This window comes from Ochotona princeps, chromosome 28 (assembly GCF_030435755.1).
Source record: "Ochotona princeps isolate mOchPri1 chromosome 28, mOchPri1.hap1, whole genome shotgun sequence".
NCBI classification, from domain to species: domain Eukaryota; kingdom Metazoa; phylum Chordata; class Mammalia; order Lagomorpha; family Ochotonidae; genus Ochotona; species Ochotona princeps.
The window spans coordinates 1,465,133-1,484,846 of record NC_080859.1 but is presented as its reverse complement, the minus strand read 5'-3'; the positions used below and the strand labels follow the sequence as shown (position 1 = coordinate 1,484,846).

The 19,714-nt window shown below is 50.8% G+C and overlaps 1 protein-coding gene across 1 annotated transcript in view; it reads right to left on the bottom strand.

The window, feature by feature from the left end:
- Positions 1 to 18,679, bottom strand: part of SCAMP1 (secretory carrier membrane protein 1) — a 51,837-nt gene extending 33,158 nt beyond the window's left edge. The window contains exon 1 of the mRNA XM_058656429.1: positions 18,506 to 18,679. Within this exon, the coding sequence (XP_058512412.1) occupies positions 18,506 to 18,562 (57 nt within the window). The 5' untranslated portion in view covers positions 18,563 to 18,679. The remainder of the gene's footprint in view (positions 1 to 18,505) is intronic.
- Positions 18,680 to 19,714: the final 1,035 nt, after the last annotated feature.

Below are 19,714 nucleotides of genomic sequence, written 5' to 3'. Positions count from 1 at the left end.
TAGCACAAAACCAACATGAGCTTCCACGGGATTGCCAAAAGACACACACACACTTGGGACATTGAATCATCTCCAGGAAGCTGGACTCGAGAACACCATAGCATTCCATCCCAGGCACTGTGGTGTGGGGTGCCATCACCCCAGAGGCATCCTAAGCACGGTGCCAGACACCTGCCCAAGAGAGAAGCATAAACCCACAACTGTCAAAGGAAAACCAACAAGAGGCGGGTGAGCTGGGTACAGCTGCTGGCTGCTCTGCACACGGTGGACGGGTCTCAGCAGCCCACAGAACAGACTACACGGGGCCAGCTGCTCTGCACACGGTGGACACTTTAAACAAAAAGAAATACACTCATTGAGCTGATCACTTATCCAATACTTTTGCCAAAAAATGTTACACTTTACCTTCAACAACAACCAAATCAGACTGTCACTCGTTCCTTCCTTGTCAGTGGTTCTTGAACTTAGACTCACACTGAAGTCACAGGAGGGTCTGTTAAAATCCAAACTGCCACAACCCACACCCACTTGACCTTGTCTGCAATGCTCTGGAAGGTGCCGAGAAGGTGCCTTTCGGCCAGGAACTCTCCTGAGGCGTGCTCACCGACTCACAGGGACATAGCAGGCTTCTGTTGCTGACGTGCCAGTGGCAAGTGAGCTCGTTTCTCAGCGTTCAGTTGAACTCACATGTTAAGCTAAAGCTATCCCACCAGCTTCTGGCAATGCTACTTAACCTCATGGTACCTTGCATTTAAAAATCTAGTTGCATTATGAAAACAAGTGGGTTTTTTTTTCTTTTTTTCAAAAAAGAGAGCAAGAAAAACACCTCGTATAATCAACTTTGTGTCTTTAATTTCTGCTTCTTCACCAAACCATCCGGGACAGGTGACACTCATCACACACATCAAATTGGACAAGCCTCAATCAGTGCCACCTACAAGATTCCAACCTCACAGACAGCTGAAAGTGAGGAAACTACCTCAAAAAACAACTTGTATAGCAATCAAAGTCAGTCCCCTGCTTATTCTTCTCCATGTACCCTCCCCGAGCTGAATAGCAGTCCAGTAACACGAAAGCCCACGGGGACAGATGTGTACACCCACACACTGCATGTCCACTTACTGTATCTGCTAACATCAACCAGGGTTGGGTTTCAAGACCAGCATGCAAAACCTGAGTGTCTTCAGTACTTGTTCCACAGGAGCAAGGGCACGTGTCCAGGAACCAGAAGCTCCGGGTTCTCGGCAATGACTACCTCTGACTCCAGGCAGGTCGCCTAAACTCGCCGAGTCTTGATTTTCTCCTCCCTGGCGGCTGCGAAACACTACGCCTCCGATCATGTGTTTTGACTATTTGGAAAACGGGCTGCCTATGTTCAAATCGCAGCTCCACTACAAACTCTGAGCAAGGCACCCCACTGATCCCCGCACCGCGTGCTGTTCATGAAGAGAGTATACCGTACAGCTCACACACTGCCACAGGTAAAGCGCTTAAACTGCACCTCTGGCAGGCAACGCTACCAACAGTCAAGGTCAGACGAAAGGCTCTCTGCCTACCGTGAACCGAGAACTGAAGAAAGCACACTGTGGAGCAAGCAAGGACAAAGCAAACACAAACCTCTGCTGCCTTCCAAGGAAGTAGCCAGCTCTTTGCCTAACCTTTGGGTGGTAAGAACGAACGAGAAACCAGCACCTGTATGAAAGACAACAGATCCGGGGAGCCTTGCAGGTCCCCACTCTGGGGAGAAAGAAGATGAGCTTCCAAACCTGGCAAACTGCAGCAGCAGCAGGGCCAACACCAGTCATGGCAGAAAGAGATGAACAAAAAGCTAGTCTTAAGAATAGAAGGAGTAAATGAAGCAGACAGCAGCGCGCTGGGGCTCAGGGTGAACAGCAGGTGCCAGGGCTGCCAACGCTGCCCCGGTGAGCACACAGTGGCCATGCCAACTGAGGAGGAGGGCAGTGTGCCTGTGGCCTTCACCACGTCCTACAGGGCCTCCTAAAGCCACCTCAGTCCGAGGGAAAAACAGAAGAGATCAGTTCCACCAGTCTTCAGTTTTCATTTGTGCAGCTCAACTTACATCCGTTTAAGCGACAGTGCTTCCTTTTGAAAATGGCTTCCACCGACTGCGGAAGGTAGCCTGAATGGGGGAGCGGGTGGGAATCTGAGGCAGGGCCCTGCGAGCTCCCAGGTGCAGAGGTCCACCGCGCCTGACTTCCCTTCCTGCCCAAGGACTCCTCACCGCTGGCGGCAGCCCAAGTGACAATGCACAGGCCTCACAGTGACCACACACAGAACCAATAGCCTTTGCCTTTTATATCCCAATGAAACTCCATAAAATAGTTTCCTGGGGAAACCGGCGCAGTAGCCTAATGGCTGAAGCCCTCGCCTTGCACGTGCTGGGGTCCCATATGGGTGCTGATATGTGTCCCAGCTTCCCCACTTCCCATCCAGCTCTCTGCTTGTGACCTGGGAAAGCAGTCAAGGACAGTCCAAACCTTGGGACCTTGCACCCACATAGGAGACCTGGAAGAAGCTTTGGTTCCTGGCTTCAGATCAGCTCAGCTCCGGCCGCTGCAGCCATTTGGGGGAGTGAACCAGCAGACAGAAGATCTTCCTCTCTGTCTCTCCTTTTTATATCTGCCTTTTCAATAAAAATATTTTTCTGGGACTGTGCACAGCAGTTTAGCTTCCCGTTGGCACCACCAGCATTCCACACTGAAGTGCTGCTTTGACTCCAGTTCCAGGACAGCCACCTGCTAATGTGCCTGGGAGAGCTACAGAACATGGCCCAAGGTCGGGCCCTGCCGGCCTCAGGGAGACGTGGCTCCAGCTCAGCCCACCCTGGCCATGCAGCCACCTGGGAGTGAACCGACAATGATCTCTCTGTCTCTCGCTCTCTCTGTGTAACTGCGCCTTTCAAAAGAAAAGGTTTATTGTCACAAGTATGCTTGAATAAAATCTGCTGTAAGACTTTCAGTCAACATGAACATCTGCTGGTCCTACAATCTTGACGCCCAGCAGATCTTAACTGTCCCTGGCGCACATGCTGACCTGAGACCCGGTGATCCGTAACTGCTGCTCCTCCCACGTCCCCCGTTCCTCAGCATTCGCCTCGCTGTGTGCAGGGCACAGACACACAGCTGTGTGCAGGGCACAGACACACAGCTCGGAGCTAGCTGCCCAGGCCAGCTGAGAAGCTCTAAGATTTCAGTCACACAGATGTGCGCACAAAGATGCAAACAGCCTCATCAATAACATTACACTGATCAGGTGCTGAAATGCCAAAATGGAGTGAAGCAAAACATAATAAAATGTATTTCACCTGGTTTTTTTGGGTTTCTTTAACTACTAGAATATTCCAAATTATGTATGTGACACAAATTATATTTCTGTTGAACATCACTGATCTAGTCCCCACATCTTACTCAAGACTGGGTGCTAGTATAATTTCACTTTCATTCCTTTGGAGAAATGCAACAACAAACTCAGACTTAAATTTCCCTCAGGTTCTTCAGAATTAGAGTCCTGAAGAGCAGCTGACCAGAGTATGCTGTTCCTACAAGTGGGCGATTTTCACCTTCCGCACATGCGTCATCCTTCAGAGCACCAGCAGGCAGCACTTTGAACAAGCTGAAACATTTACAAGGAGGATTTGTTGACAATTCCGTCAGAGAACCTGTCCAAAACAAGGCGGCTAAGGCAGAGAGAACTGAAGAGGCCAGAACTCCCTAGGAGCGCGGAGTGCTGGGCTAAGAACCTCAGTAACCCTCCCTCATGGGAGCCCACGACAGGGGTCCCTGCCCCACCTCGGCCTGCTCAGGGGACTGCGCTCAGACACCAGGGCAACTGGCCCAGGCCACACAGCCGGCAGGCACACGCACCCCAGGCTGGATCCAGAGACCAGGCTGTTAGGAGAAACTGTAAGCAAAAAAGCCCACGTTTAAACTGCATTTCCTCCAAAGGAAAGCCACTGTGTTAGAACATGTGGTGCACGTAAACTCAATTAAAATACTCTGGCAACTCTGCTCACGCTGTCAAATGTACGGGCTGCACTTCAGCTGGTCAAACAGAAGGCCCTGTGCTCACACAATGCTTCCTACTCCATCATTCTGAGCGCTTCTACAATCATATCAACTTTGCAAATACTGATTTTCACTTACCTAAAACAAAAATAGTTCCTAAAGACCCCATATTTTTTTAAGCAAAGGAAGAGAAGCCATTTAAAATATCAGACTCTGAAATATCACTAGGAATTATTCAATAAATCCTGATTTTGAAAAAATCATACTTGTGACAAGAGTCGCAGCAGTCTTATCAGAGATCGGTAAACTCCTTTTCATCAACTCCAATCAGTCACTTGCAGACAAGAAGCAACGAAGGCAAGAACACCCAAGTACATCCACCCCGTGGCGGACATCTGACAGCGAAACGCCACCTGGAACCACAGTTTCTCTACATTAACACTAGCATTATCACAGCTTCCAGAGGAGAACTTCATCACCAAGTACACTCTGTAGAGGAAGAATTCTTTGGACACAAAACATGATTTGTGAACATAACTCAGTAAGAATTTCCTCCAGATATATAACAGTCTGTGTAAGGAACTTAAATATTACTGAAAACAAAACCTTAGCCTACAGTCAAAAGGAAATTGAGAAGTCAGCTCCTGCTCTCTGCCGCCATCTCAGGAAACCAGAATGTGGGCCATCGCTGCTGCTCTGTCCCCCGGAGGCCCTCACAGCACCTCGGGGCTCCCAGCAGATGCCGGGAAGGTCATCCTTCTATCCCAAATGACCGTCACAGGTTCTGACAGACTTCAGATGATCGCTGAGTGCGCAACCCGTGCTTGTTCCATCTTGAAAGTTCAACAATCTTTGGAGACAACTGAGTTTGCCTCTTCTTAACCTCGAACGCAGTTAGAGTAATAATGCACAATTTTAAATAACTACAAAGACTTCTTAAACTGGCAAACTCTCCATTTCAAGCACAATGAATGATAAAGATTAAAAATGCTTGGTGGGCCTGGTGTGATGCTCAATTAGCCAATCCTCCACCTCCAAGCATCAGGATCCCAGGTGGGCTCCAGTTTGTGTCCTGGCAGCTCCACTTCCCATCCAGCTCCCTGCTTGTGGCCTGGGAAAGCAGTGGAGGACAGTACAAAGCCTCGGGACCCTGCACCCACATGGGAGACCCAGAAGAAGCTCCTGGCTTTGGATCAGCTCAGCTCCAGCTACCACAGTCATTTAAGGAGTAAACCAGCAGACAGATGATCTTTCTCTGTCTCTCCTTTTCTCTTTATTATCTGCATTTCTGTTAAAGATAAATCCTTAGAGAAAGAAGAAAGAAGAAAGGAGAGAGAGAGAAAGAATGAATGAATGAATGAATTGGGAATATGGAATATGCTTTGCAAGTTAGCCTTTACAGAGCAGTGGGTCAAACCACCACCTGGGACACCCCTATCCCATCCTGGAGTGTTGGCTGGAGCCTCAGCTACTCCACTTCTTTTTTTTATTATTATTATTAAATAAAGCAAACATTTATTAAATTGTGATAAAAACATTGCATCAAATTACAAAACCTGAGTAAGAAAAACAAACGGCACATGCTTAACTGTAGTTGACATTCAAATAAAATTTGCATTCCCACAATATTATACAGTAATTAGAAAATACCAGCCAAAGTAATATTAGGATACTTTTACGTGCGGTCTCAACAAATTTGAACAGAAGCAAATTTTAACAAAGGTAAATTTTACAGTGAAACATAGCAGTAGATTAAGGATCTTAACATGTTTATTTTACTGCTATTTGACACTATGATACAAAAATAAGAGGATTTACTTTACATTTTTAATAAATATCTCATGGGCTGTTGAGTGCCTTACTGGTGAAAAGATTTAACTGGCTGATCTCATCAATCCATTTTGTACATTTAGTAAGCATCAACTCTGCCCTACATAACTCTTAATGCAATTCACAGCACACAAATGGTTATCATATTAAATACATAATCAACTCGGACTTCTCAACAACGAGGAAATTAGTAAACCATCAAATGGATTGCTTACCATACACTTTCCTCATAACTAAATAACACACAAAAAAATCAAAATAATATTTGTCATCACTCTAAACTACTGCCAGCAACTGATGGAAACTGCCAATTTGCCCTATTCGTGTTCAGCTACTCCACTTCTGAGCAGCCTCCTACCAGCGCACCCTGGGAGGCAGCAAATTAGTCCAGTGCTTTGGCCCTTGCCACCCCCATGGGAGACCCAGAAGGAGTTTGTGTTCTGGCCTCAGCTTGGCTACTGCACACTGGGGCAGTACAGCTCACTGAAACCCCTGCTCCTTCTGAGTGTCATTCTATGTTTAAAGTAGATGAAAAAAAAGAATATGCTTTATTAGTTTGCTTATTTTCAATTGATGCCACTGGGATCCACTCAGAATCACATCAACCATTTAAAACAAAACAGATGCTCCAACGACAAGTGCCACAGGACACCACTGAAGTGAGGGGGTCCTGCTATTCCAACCTTCACATCGGGGACACCACACCTGAGCCACACTAACGCAGAGAAGGCAAACACATGTGTCCCCTGAGAGAACAGGACATGGTAACATAGACACGCAATGCCCAGCTGTGCACACAGTGCTGCCCAGGGCTGCAGGGGTGGGGGAAACGTGCAGCAGCTAAGGCACACAGAATTCCTTGGAGGTGGAAGAAAACACTTTTCAATTTATGATAATCCCAACTGTACACTGCTACTCTCTGGAAACCCCTGAGGTGTACCCCTTAGACGAGGGACTGTGGGGCACATGAATGCCACTTCAAAGTTGTTCATGGAGAAAAAAGACATTATCTGTAATACAGCTTGGGAGACAGGGTGAAAAACAGTTATCAAGAGCTAAAAGACCAGGGGCCCAGGGTTATGGCACAGTAGGCGAAGCCTCCAGCTGTGGTGCCAGTAGCCCATATGGGCACTGTCTAACGTCCCGGCTGCTCCATTTCTGATCCAGTTGCTGCTAATGTGCCTGAGAAAGCAGCCAAGGATGGCCCAAGTGCTTGGCTCTCTGCACCCATGTGAGAGACCTGGAAGAAGTTCTTGGCTTCAGATCAACCCAGCTCCAGCCACTGTGGCCATTTGGAGGGTGAACCAGTGGATGGAAAATCTCTCTCTCTCTCTCTCTCTCTCTCTCCCTCTGTGTGTGTCCTTCTCTCTCTCTGTAACTCTGCCTCTCAAATAAAAATAAATCCTTTAAAAATATATAAAGATCAGCCATCTCACTGCCCTTATTAAATAAAGAAAAATGCTCATTAGGAAAGAGTGGGGAGCATGAGATGGGGTGGGAATCTGCAATTAGTGCTACAGAATACTTAAGCATTCATGACTTACACAACCCAAAGTTTTTCTCAAATCTGAGAAACTGAGTGGTTACCAGAGCTAGTCCCGTATCAATACACAGAAGTCCAGAGACCAAAAAAAGCACAAAGAACAGGAAGATACCTGGTCATGTGTCTATCCAACCGAACAACAGTAAAGAACACCCAATCGCAGAGCTGGCATCCTAGGGTGGGAGAAGAGCAGAGCCCCCCACAAAAACATCCCAACACAGCAAACTGCCAAGTCAGTTTTTTAACAGAGAAGGAGTTTGTCATGCATATTAGTTCTCTGTCAACACAGATGAGTTGTCTGCTTGTTACGACTTTCCAATAAAAACTAAATAAATCTTCAAAAAAAAAAAAGAAAATGGATAATTTTTAAAAAATAAACCATGAAATGCCAGAGCATTTACCATTGAAAGTGCAAGATGTATTAACAAATATTGAAAGAGACTGTTACCTACTTGTCCCTGTGAGTGTGCCCTTTTTCCACCCGACGTGGGAGCACAGACCCTGAAGTGCTTCCTGTGGCCAAGCTCACTGTGGGGGGTGAGCAGTCGGACCTGCCCGAAGTCCCGACCTGAAGGCGGCTACCAAGTAGGGACTGCGCAGCCCGCCCTCTCACCATCTCCACTAACAGACACAAAGGAAAGCGGTTTGTTTCCTCTGCTAATCCCAGACACCAGACAAAGCACACAGAAACATCTGCCTGTCGTATGTACAGCCCACAGGAGACCCTATCAGCTCCAAGTGGGATCCAAATACAAACATTTCCATTTAAATGCTGAAAGTCAATTAAACATCTATCATACCTCTATGTAAGCCTAGGGAATTTTCTCAAAATGCCATTTACCTGAAAGCAATTCACTAACATTTATGACTGTTTCAGAGGCCAAAAGTTAGGCATGCTACACCACATACGAAACCAAAGGAATAACCAAACCAACCTTAAGCAAGCATCAATACCTACAGAGAAGCTGCCAAAGGATGATCAAATAGTAGCCACCATGCCAGCCTCTGGCCACGACTGGCCAAAGTGCCTGACAGTCTTTCCTTCCCGGTTGCCTCAACTGGATTCCCAAATCCAACTCCTGACTCTGCCTCCTTGCTAATGCCGACCCCGGGGTCGGGGAGGGGTGCAGCACAGGTGACACAAGGAACGGATCCTGCCACCTGCTTAGGAGACCTGGCCTGCACTCCTGGCTTCAGCCAAGAGAACCAGGACAGGAGCCTGCTCTGTCTCATATACCCAAACTAATCATTTTCCAAAGGTACACCAACGGGCCCATAGCCTGTGAAAGGTCCTCCATGCAATCGGCCATGAGCGTGTGCAATTCGAAAGCACAGGATGCTAAGAGAGCCACATCAACAAGTGGCAACAGCAACAAGGGCGAGAGTGTGGCAGAAGCTGCATCCTCAGACCCGATGTAACTATTATATACATATAATACACAATATGTAGTAAGGCAGTGCTTTGGGAAAGGGTGTGACAGCTCCTTAAACCATTAAACACACAGTCACCATCTGACCCAGCAATTCTGACTAGGAAAATACTCAAGACACTTTAAAACAGGTGTTCAAACAAAAACGAGTACATAAATGTTTATGGCAGCATTACTCACAAGCATTAAAAATCAGAGATAACTACGTGTTTATGAGCTCAGCAACTAATGGACAAACGTTACCCCCACAGCCACTGAGCAGGGGACCACTGGGCTGCTCCCAGCACAGGCAGGCAGGAGCACAGCCACAGACTGCTGGGGGCACACAGGGACGCCCGCAAGGCCAGCATCCAGCAACTCCAAGATGACTTCTAGAGCCGCATCCAGCAACCCCAAAACGCCTTCTAGAGCCGCATCCAGCAACTCCAAGACGCCTTCTAGAGCCGCATCCAGCAACTCCAAGTCGCCTTCTAGAGCCGCACCCAGCAACTCCAAGACGCCTTCTAGAGCCGCATCCAGCAACTCCAAGATGCCTTCTAGAGCCAGCATCAACTAAGAGCTGGGGGATTCCCCTCTGGATTGAGAGCCTGTTGATTTATTTACTTTACTCCACTGTAATTCCAGAAATTAATTCCATCACAATTTGGGTGAGAAAATGCTACTCTGTATTTCCTGATTGGCACTCCTGGTTGAAAGACACAGCCTCACTCAGGCCACATCATCTGCTGGGGAAGGGTGGGTGTTTATGCCCGGCTTCTGAGACTGGGATCCTGTGAGGCATGGCCAAACAGGGCAGCTCCGACAAGGGACAGAAATTTCAGCACCGACCCTCAGGCGCCCCAGTGAGATGACGGGCAGCCCAAGACTCCTCTGAGCCAGGGGCCTTTGGTCAGGTCAGACAGCTGACACTGCTGCCCACATGGGGCCGACTGCCCAGCTAAAGCTGAGGCTTGGAGCATGCCAGGCCCCCTGACAGAATGAGATCAGACACAATAATTCATACAGAAAAGCAGCAATCACACAGTTTCTAGGTAAGAATTTTTAAAAATAAATAAATAAAAACTTCAGGGACAAAAATCTCCATGGCACACAAGCTGAAATCCTTCAAGTGCAGGTGAGCGCCTTACCGGAAATGCAGCATCTGGCTGTTCAAACAGATCCAAAAAAAACTTCTCACTTGGGACATCCACCTTCACACAAACGTGGCCAAGAAGCATTACAAGCAACTAGCAAAAAGTGTCTTCACCTGACCAGCTGAGAACTCTACAGCCACCTGACTGCAGCTCTTAACTCGCTCAGCCTTTTACAGACAAACCCCACGAAGCAATTTCAACTTCACACCCTCCAGGACGTGCTTCTACAGCCATGCCCACACCACCTGCCTCCTCTGGGTGCATCCTATTGCGTTCCAATTGCTCTTCAAACGTATGCTGGCAACTTAGAACACCTGATGTCTGCCCCGCGACAGACTATACATGGTCTGGTTCAACTCATCTCATTAGGTTTTCCAGCAACTATCTCTCACTGGCAGTTCACAACTGATAAATTTCTTCCATCTGCATTCCATAGGGTTAAATACTAACTGTGCTCTATAAGACACTTTTTGTTGTTAGTATCAGCAAGAAAGTTTACATTCAAACTTTTTTCAGTGCTCATTATCTCAAGCATGACTTCTGATAAAAGCTACAGGCTGCAGCCCACCAAACCCCCCCTGGAGTTCTGAGTCCCTGGCTTCCGCCCAGCTTAGCACTGGCCAATGGAGGCACCTGGGAAATAAACCTGCGGCTGGAAGGACACGGGATGCTCCCCATCACTCTGCCTTTCAAGCAGCATGAAATGAGCAAGTTACAAGTTACGAGACTTCCATCAACTCATTTTCCTGTGGCACAGCAGTGTCCCTGAGCACTCACTGGCCTCACCTGACGTGCAGCCACACAGAAGATTTTCCACGTAGACCGAGCATTGACTCGCAGCACTGACACCCCGAAGTCCAGAAAATCACCTCAAAATGAACTTGGTGTGTTCATTATTTACTTATTTACTTCAGAGGCAGGAAATCTGTGCATGAGTTCACTCCCCAAAGCCATCAGCAGTAAGGGGCAGGCCAAGCCAAAGCCAGGAGCTCGGAAGTCAAGCTAGATGTCCTACATGGATAGCAGGGACCTAGTTACCTGAGCCATCGCCTGCTCGCATCAGAAAGCTGGAATTTGGGGCAGGGTGGGGCTTGAACATGGAGTGAGGCTTGCATCGAATGCCTGCCCTATGGGCACTGCGAACCCTGAGAAGACGAACACAGACTGTTAACACACTTGGACTACCGGGTTAAAAAGAACAGACATTAGGAAACGCACCTGCTCCCAGGCTCCCAGATGGAGGATGGTACTCAGCTGTAAACAGGGCACATCTCTTACAGGTGGAGCCGAAAGCACAAAGATAATGGATGAGCGTATCACTTCCAGGTAGCAGAATCAGGTCCCATCCAAGATCACCAAGTAGGGGATGAGAGCATGTACCCGCTGAGGCTCCAGACCTGCCACCAGCAGCACCTGCCACCTGCCCGACCACTCGTGTCCACCAAGCTTATCTTGGACCTGTTCCACTGCTTCATTTCAAAGGTGGAGGGGAGTTCCCACCCAAGGGTCCCCATCAAGAGGGTGCAGCCCCTCCAGCCAAGAAGTGATGTTTCAAACTCCCACCTACCCCATTCACAATCTAGGCTAACCTGTGGGTTTTTTTTTTTTTTTAAAAGATTTATTTATTTTTTTACAAAGTCAGATATACATAGAGGAGGAGAGACAGAGAGGAAGATCTTCCGTCCGATGATTCACTCCCCAACTGAGCCGCAACGGCCGGTGCGCGCCGATCCGAAGCCGGGAACCTGGAACCTCTTCCGGGTCTCCCACGAGGGTGCAGTATCCCAAGGCATTGGGCCGTCCTCGACTGCTTTCCCAGGCCACAAGCAGGGAGCTGGATGGGAAGTGGAGCTGCCGGGATTAGAACCGGCGCCCATATGGGATCCTGGGGCGTTCAAGGTGAGGACTTTAGCGGCTAGGTTACGGCGCTGGGCCCAAACCTGTGGTTTTGTTTTAGGCAAATGAAGAACGTGGCAGAAGCAACAAAGGGCTCAGGAAGGCCTGTGACTTCAGCCCGGCCTTCTGCAGCCACTACTGCCCAGCCTAGCTCGGATGAAGTGACAGAGTGCTATCCCACAGACAGCTCCAGGTACTTGAGGACCGCTGAAACCACTGGCCACACTGCCCCCCGAGCCACGCCAAGCAAGGACCGCTGAAACCAGTGGCCACACCAGACAAGGATCGCCGAAATCACCAGCCACACTGTCCCCCGAGCCACACCGGCAAAGACCACTGACACCACCAGCCACACAGCCCGAGTGCCATTCCAGGCAAGGACATTAAGAAAATGCCCACGGGCCCGGCGGCGTGGCCTAGCGGCTAAAAGTCCTCGCCTTGAAAGCCCCGGGATCCCATATGGGTGCCGGTTCTAATCCCGGCAGCTCCACTTCCCATCCAGCTCCCTGCTTGTGGCCTGGGAAAGCAGTCGAGGACGGCCCAATGCATTGGGACACTGCACCCGCGTGGGAGACCCGGAAGAGGTTCCAGGTTCCCGGCTTCGGATCGGCGCACATCGGCCCGTTGCGGCTCAGTTGGGGAGTGAATCATCGGACGGAAGATCTTCCTCTCTGTCTCTCCTCCTCTGTGTATATATGGCTGTAATAAAATGAATAAATCTTTAAAAAAAAAAAAAGAAAGAAAAGAAAAAGAAAATGCCCACTAATCTAGCTCAGGGCCAGCACAGCAGCACGGCTGGCCAAGCTGCCAACTGAAATGCTGGCAACCCCTAGGTGCTCTGGTTGCAGTCTGGCTACCAAGTCAGCTCGCTGCCGATGTTCCAGGCTAGCAACAGAGGAAGGCCCCAGTACCTGGACCCCTGAACCCACATGGAAGATCCAGAAGGAGCTCCTGGCTCCTGGCTGCAACCTGGACTAGCCCAGCGCACTGGAGACATGGGGGAGTAAATTCACAGATGAAAGGCCTCTATCTCTGCCTCACGCTTTCCTGCAAATAAACAAATGAACAACAAAATCTAACTCGAACCATAATCATGAATCAATGCTGTTTTAAGCCACTGCATTTTATGACTGTTACAGATGAAAAGGCACCTGAGACAGATAGCATTTCAACTGATACAGGAGCAGCAGCAGCTCAGTGCACGCTTTTTAAAAACATTAAACAGGAAACGTAAGCAGGCAGTCATACAGCTGACATGAACATGAAATATCACAGACCATAAACTGCAGCCACTTCTCCCAGACTACTGGCAGAAGAGAAAGGTTTCAAGTGTGAGGACCACCAAAGAAGCCCTCAAGATCTTTCCTGGTGGTGTTCAAACGCCAGTCTCAAAATAATGAAGGGTTAAGTGAGGAATGACATCGGAGTAATTTTTAAGTATTACTCTAAACGTCAACAACACAAGTAGCATCCTTGTTACAAAAACCCATGATGTTGTGCCCTAAAAGTGCAGCTGCAGGGGAGGTGGTGGAGGAGCCTGCGGGAGGGAGGGACCAGCTGGAGACGGGCAGGGTGCCACCCAGGGAGAGCCGTGCGTGAGGCACAGGCCCTCAGCAGCCCACGGAGAGCCGTGCGTGAGGCACAGGCCCTCAGCAGCCCACGGAGAGCCGTGCGTGAGGCACAGGCCCTCAGCAGCCCACGGAGAGCCGTGCGTGAGGCACAGGCCCTCAGCAGCCCAGGGAGAGCCGTGTGTGAGGCACAGGCCCTCAGCAGCCCACGGAGAGCTGTGCGTGAGGGACAGGCCCCCAGACACCCCCAGAGATGTCTACCAGGCTCATCCTACACAAAGGGCCCAACGACTCCACTTTACAGAACAGTAAACTGAAACTTAAAGTTCAAGTAACTTTCCCAAGTCTCACAGCTGGATCAGGACAGAGCAACAAATTCAGGTCTTTCTTTTTTTTTAATTAATTTATTATTTTTTTAATGATCTTAGTTGATTAGGGTACAAAGGGTCAAGGGCTACAGGAAAGTGGGTAATACTATTGTTTCCACACTAATATCATTTTCCCCCTGTATCTGGGGTCGGGGAGAAACAAAGGGAAAAGCCCCACCCAGCCTCCCACCCATCCCAGGTCCCCGATGTGAGGCACGTTCTGAGGGTCCTGCTCAAGCAGTTTTGATAGTTCAACATTTCTGAATTGCTGCCAATCTCACCATTCCAACTGCAATGAAACCTGTTCAGATTCCACTAGCTGACATAGTCTCTTCATGTTTGTGGTTCTGAGATCAGCCGTTCAGTTGTAGGGATCTCCAAAGAAACTTCATCTGAGGTGATCCCAAACCTGGTTCTTGTGTGAATTTGCCAGTACAGTCCGCCGCCCCAATCAGCTTATGCACATGCTGGTCGTTGCTATTGCCAGGTCAGTTCTGTTTCCAGCCCTGTCATCCTCTTGAACCAATGGGTGTTGTAGTCCAGCTCTATCCTGCCCACTTCATACTCGGTCCTCACGCAAACCAGTGGGAGCCGCAGCCTAGTTGGGGCAACTCTCCATAACCCCCACCAGGCCTGCTCCCTACCATGGTTCTCACGCATGCCAGTATGTGCCGCAGGCTGGTTCAGTCTGTCCCACATCCCGTTTAGCTCTCGTACTTGTCAATGGGCATTGAAGCCTAGTTTAACACAACCAACCTACTATCCAGCCCACACACATACTGGCAGGTGCCTTTCTGTCTGGCTTTCGTGCTCTCTAGTGGGAGTGGTAACCCATGAGGGAGGTGCCCACTATCTTTCTACTAGGCCACTCCAACTTTTGGATTATACATTCTCCAGGAGGTTCTGACATTTAACTTAACAGAATTGGCCCCCAGTGCCAGCCTCTGCCATCTGATGATGTGGCAACCCTCACCCACTCTAATTTTTGCTTGCACCAGTTGGAACAGTCAGCCCAATCTGGCCCTTCCCCAATCTAGCTCACATGAGGCCCACAGATGCTGTAGCCCTGCCTGGCCTAGTCTGCCCCATCCCAGCTCATGCTCTCCAGTACTCAGGTCTTTCTTAACTCTTGAGTCAACACTTTCAAACCTCTCCTCCCCACAGGAGTCTCAAGGCTAAGATCTGAAGGCTAAACAAGAATCCAGGTGACAGTACTGCAAGGATGCAGCGCAAACACCGCCAGTGGTGATGCACAGGTGCCCAGCAGATCAACTCTGACACCAGCCCTCAAGACCTGCACGGGAGTCAGACAACGAGCTGGCCAACCTCTGGGCACAGCTGCCCACGAGACCTGACTAAAGGCAATGCCAGCTGTCCCCTTCCCAGCTCTGCAATTATGACTCTACTCACATTTAAAGCCTACATTAACTGAAATGTCACTTCTAACATTTCCTAATTCAATTATCATATCAATAAGCAGAAGTGGATCAGGAGGTATCAATGTGTTCTGACCTGTTTTAAATTTCTCCCTCCTATGAACAAACTCACTCATTCTAGCACGCAGTCACACACTCCATCTCTGACCTATCAGAGGCTGCATTGCCTCCCGCTGCCGGTTACTAACTACCCTGTTATTCTGCCTTCCAAGAGTGACTGCCTACGTCTTAGACTCATATCACAAAGAAAGAAATCTCTTCAGTATCTGCTGAATGAAGAAAATGAGGGTCAGACAGAAATTAATGACTGTGAGGAAAACATGGTTTCCTCTCCAACTTTAAAACTACATTTAACAGCTCAAACATGCTAGAAACTTCCACACTCCTACACAGTCCCAGTTTCTCGATGTTTCCTGACACACAACAAAAAATTCATACAACCATTCAGTAAGACTTGCACAGCCACTGGAATAAAGCACAAGCTAAAAATTAAAAATAAAAAAGGAATGAGTGCCCAGCAAATAACTGTACCACAGCCACCAACGTCAAGTGCGCCATGGCGGTTAAATAGCCAAGCTCAAATGAAGACACTTGTAAAAATGTTCCTAACGTGAAAAGTGAAGGAAAACAAACATTAAAGAACAACAAACAAAAAGTAACAGAAACCTAACAAGTCAAGAAAGCCAGGATGGCCACCAGTTATGCATTACAATATACCTGAAGACCAGAGTAGTATCTTCAACTTCAAAGCAACACATTTGAAAAGGAAGATGAACATAAGGTAACACAAGATAGGTGTAGAAACTTTTTAGATTTAAGCAGAGAATATTAGAAACATTGTTTCAAAAGTCACTGTTACACAGAAAGAAGCCGCAGAAGATAAAAGAACCCAAGACACAAGAAAGCGCTCTAACTGGCAAGAAGGACCGAGATGATCAGACACTTCGAGTGCCACAGCCATCACCAAACCCTAGAAGACCCTGAGCAGGTGCAAGTCTTACAGGCTGCAGCGACCCACCCCTGCGGGCATGTGAGCAATCGCTGGCCTCCAACTGTGTCAATGTACTAAAAATGAAGGTGTATAAACGGTGAGCAAGCGGTCATGCCCCACAGAACGGCGTCTTGGTCAACAACAGACACATGCACAACAGTGGCCCAGAGAAGAACAGAGCTCAACAATTCTCACCATCTAGAGCTACTGACATTCAGGCCGTCGGAAGTGACACTGGTGCAGACAGACCTAACACACTGCTAGCCACAAAAAGCAGACGACAGTACATAGCTACAGAACATGGCTGCAAAGGTCAGCAGGGACTGCTGGATACTTCTAACACTTACTAAAACCCTGCACAGCTGTATGCAGCCCGGTGCAGCTCATGTTTACTGTGCCAGATGCAAGCAGGTGGACCTGGCAGGTGACACACTCGCACCAGGTAGCATCAACGCTGCTGCTCAAAGACAAAGCGCCCGGGATGCTCTTCTCAGGGGAGCCCGGCTGTCAGCCGTCCGTGACTGGAGCTAAAACGACTCTTGGCTTCGGAGTTACTACAGCAACCCTATGAATGTCAGATGAGGAAAGCACCATGGGAGCATCACATGTTACCACAGAGGACTCGGGGCCATCCACACAAGCCACAGAAGGGGGATGACAAAAAGAAAACAGCCCACCTGCCAGATGAGGAACACAAGGCAGCAGTGAGCACCCGGAATCAGATACCTTCAAGTCACACCACACCGCATGGCAACTTACACAATGTCTCTTCAAACGCCTATGATTTGGGGAAATCACTGGGGACACTGGAATCTCCTATTGTAGCAACAGATCGCGCCCCGCCTGTCCCACTCCCCATCCAGCCCCTGGACAGAGTGAGTCCCGCCTGTCCCACTCCCCATCCAACCCCTGGACAGATCGAGTCCTGCCTGTCCCACTTGCCATCTGTGGGAGCGGTGGATGCTGGTGCTGCCTGCACTTGAGTCTCTGGAGGAGTTCCTGTACCTGGGGTCACTGTGGACATCCAGGAAGCTAGCCCACAGATGTAAGCAACCCTCTGGTCAGCCATTAACCATCTAGCTGCTACTCTGCGTTCCAGAAACATCCGTGACTCCCTAGCAAAGAACATTCGGGATTTCAGAATAACGCAATTTTCCGCAACAGCGAAGTTGAGTCCAACAACTGAAATAAGAACTTCCGTTTCCCCAATTCCCCAACTGCCCCAGTTACAGGTTAACTGGGACCAACGGGGTGGCGACAGAGCCCATTCTACACTTCAGCCGGCGGCGACCGGCACACTTAGGGCCCCGCGGATCCGGATGGCTACTTTCCCGCTTGAGGAGTCTAAAGGCAGGGACAGGCTCCCGCGCGACCACACAGTGGCTACTGTCTCATTCTGTATGGGTCCAAATGAAGCTTCCTAGCGCACACGGCCAGGAGAAACGAGAACCAGCAGCGGAGACTGGAGACACCGCGCCCACGGCGCGCAGGTCAGGAACACCGGCCGCCTCCCGCCTGGCCTCCTGGAGGCCGCCGTGGACGCAGGCAGCTCGCGTGGGAAACGGACCCGCGCGCAGCCCGGGCAAGCCGGGGACGCCCCGGGAGCTCGGAGGAGGGCCCTGCGTGCCCTGGCTGGGCGCGGGCAGGGGTCCACGTGCACTAGTGTTTTTGACATAGGTGTGGGGTGTTTCCTAACCCTGACCCTCCACCTCGGCCTGACCCGCAGCGGGCACTTGGCAGCGCGCAACACAAGTCCAAAACATACAAACACAACAATCCTTTATTGTTTTTATTTTATTGCAGCGTCCTGGGTGCCTTCACCTCTCGCCCCCTCCACACCTGCGCATCACCACCCCACACAACCGGGCGCCGTCGCCGGTCCCCATGACAACCGAGCCCCACGGAGGCCTCCCGCCCGGCCCACCTCGGGGCCGGACCCCGGCCTTGGCCCAGCCCGCGCCGGCCACGGGCTCTCGCCGTCCCGAGAGGCGCGCCGGGCTCCCCTCCACCTGCAGGCGCGCGCTGGGCGCCCCCCGTGAGGCGCGACCCTCGGCGGGGGAGGGGGCGCGGACGAGGCTCCGCCCCGAACCCCAACCCCGGGGACGCGGGGGCCGAGTGCGACCACCCCCCTCTATCACCGTCGCCGTCGCGCCGCCGCCAAACCGGGCGCCGCGGCCCCGGGCCCGGGCTGCCTGAGGGCGCGCTCGCGGCGCCAAGCGAGTCGAGGGTTTCCTCTCCAGACGCCGCCCGCAGCGCGGTGCGCGAGGACAGGCCACGGGGCTCACCTTGAAGGGATTGTTGAGATCCGGGTCCGCAAACGGGTTACTGTCGAAATCCGACATCTCGTCCGCGGCGCTCCGCGTCACCTTCCCGGGCCCGACGCAGCAACAGAGACGAGGCGAGGCCGCCGCCCCCCTGCGCGCTCACGTCGCCGCGCGCCGGGCCGCCCCGCCGGCCGCGCACTGAGCATGCCCGGCGCCCCGCCTCGCATCCCTTCCCCGGCCGGGAGCCCGCGCTCCGGGCTTTCGCGGAGGCCGAGTACGGAGCGGGGAAGGAGCCCCGAGCGCGAGCGTAGGTGACGCGGCTGCGCCTCGGACCCTGAGAGCGTGCGCCGGCCGTGGGCTCCCCGGAGACCCGCAGCCCGCGAGGGGGCCGACGCTCCCGGGCTCACCTGCCGGCTGGAATTGGGCACACCTGAGGTGGCCCCGCCCCCCGCGCCGCGGGTTGTGGCGACCCGGAGGCCTGCGCCCGCCCTTGCCCAATTTCCAGGCCAGCTGGAACCGGGACGCCCCGGTCCCTCCCACCGCTTCGCACCCCCTTTCTGTCGACTTCAGTGCAGATGCACCTGCTGATTTTTGCGTCGGTTTGTGCCTGCGAATCGAAATTCAACCTTCCGGCCTCTTAGGGCCTTGTGCCATGCTAAGGGCTAAAGAATGGAGAACAAAGAAGTGTCCTGGAGATCTGATAGGGGCAAGGGGAACTTGACCTTACCTCTGACCTTTTACCAGGGTGACCCGCGCCCCCCCCTTCCTGCCACCTGCCCTTCAGGGCACTCGAAGCCTTAGCAGCCCTTGGCAATGCATCTGCCATGTTCCGGGGCCGTGAAGAGCAGCCCACGATGGAATTTCCCAGCTCTGCCGGTTTGCAGCTGAGGGTATCAGCATTTGGGCGGGGGGGGGCGGGGGGGGGGGGAGGGAAAACACTTGTCTGCAACTTTCCCTACTCATGATACTGATTATCAACATTCACTTAACCAATTGTCACACACCACAATGTAAACACGTGGTAAGTTTTTGGCACTGTGAGGAAAAAAAAATAGGATTCTGCTAAATACACTTTTATATTGCATGTTTTTGTCACTCAGTTTCTCAGCAAGATGTGGACTGGCCAGAGGCCACCTAAGGCCTCTCTCCACAGTGCACCCACGGATGCACAGTTGGGGTGTGCCTCATTCATCCTGTCGAACAACTGCCCAGTGGCTGGACTGGGCTCTG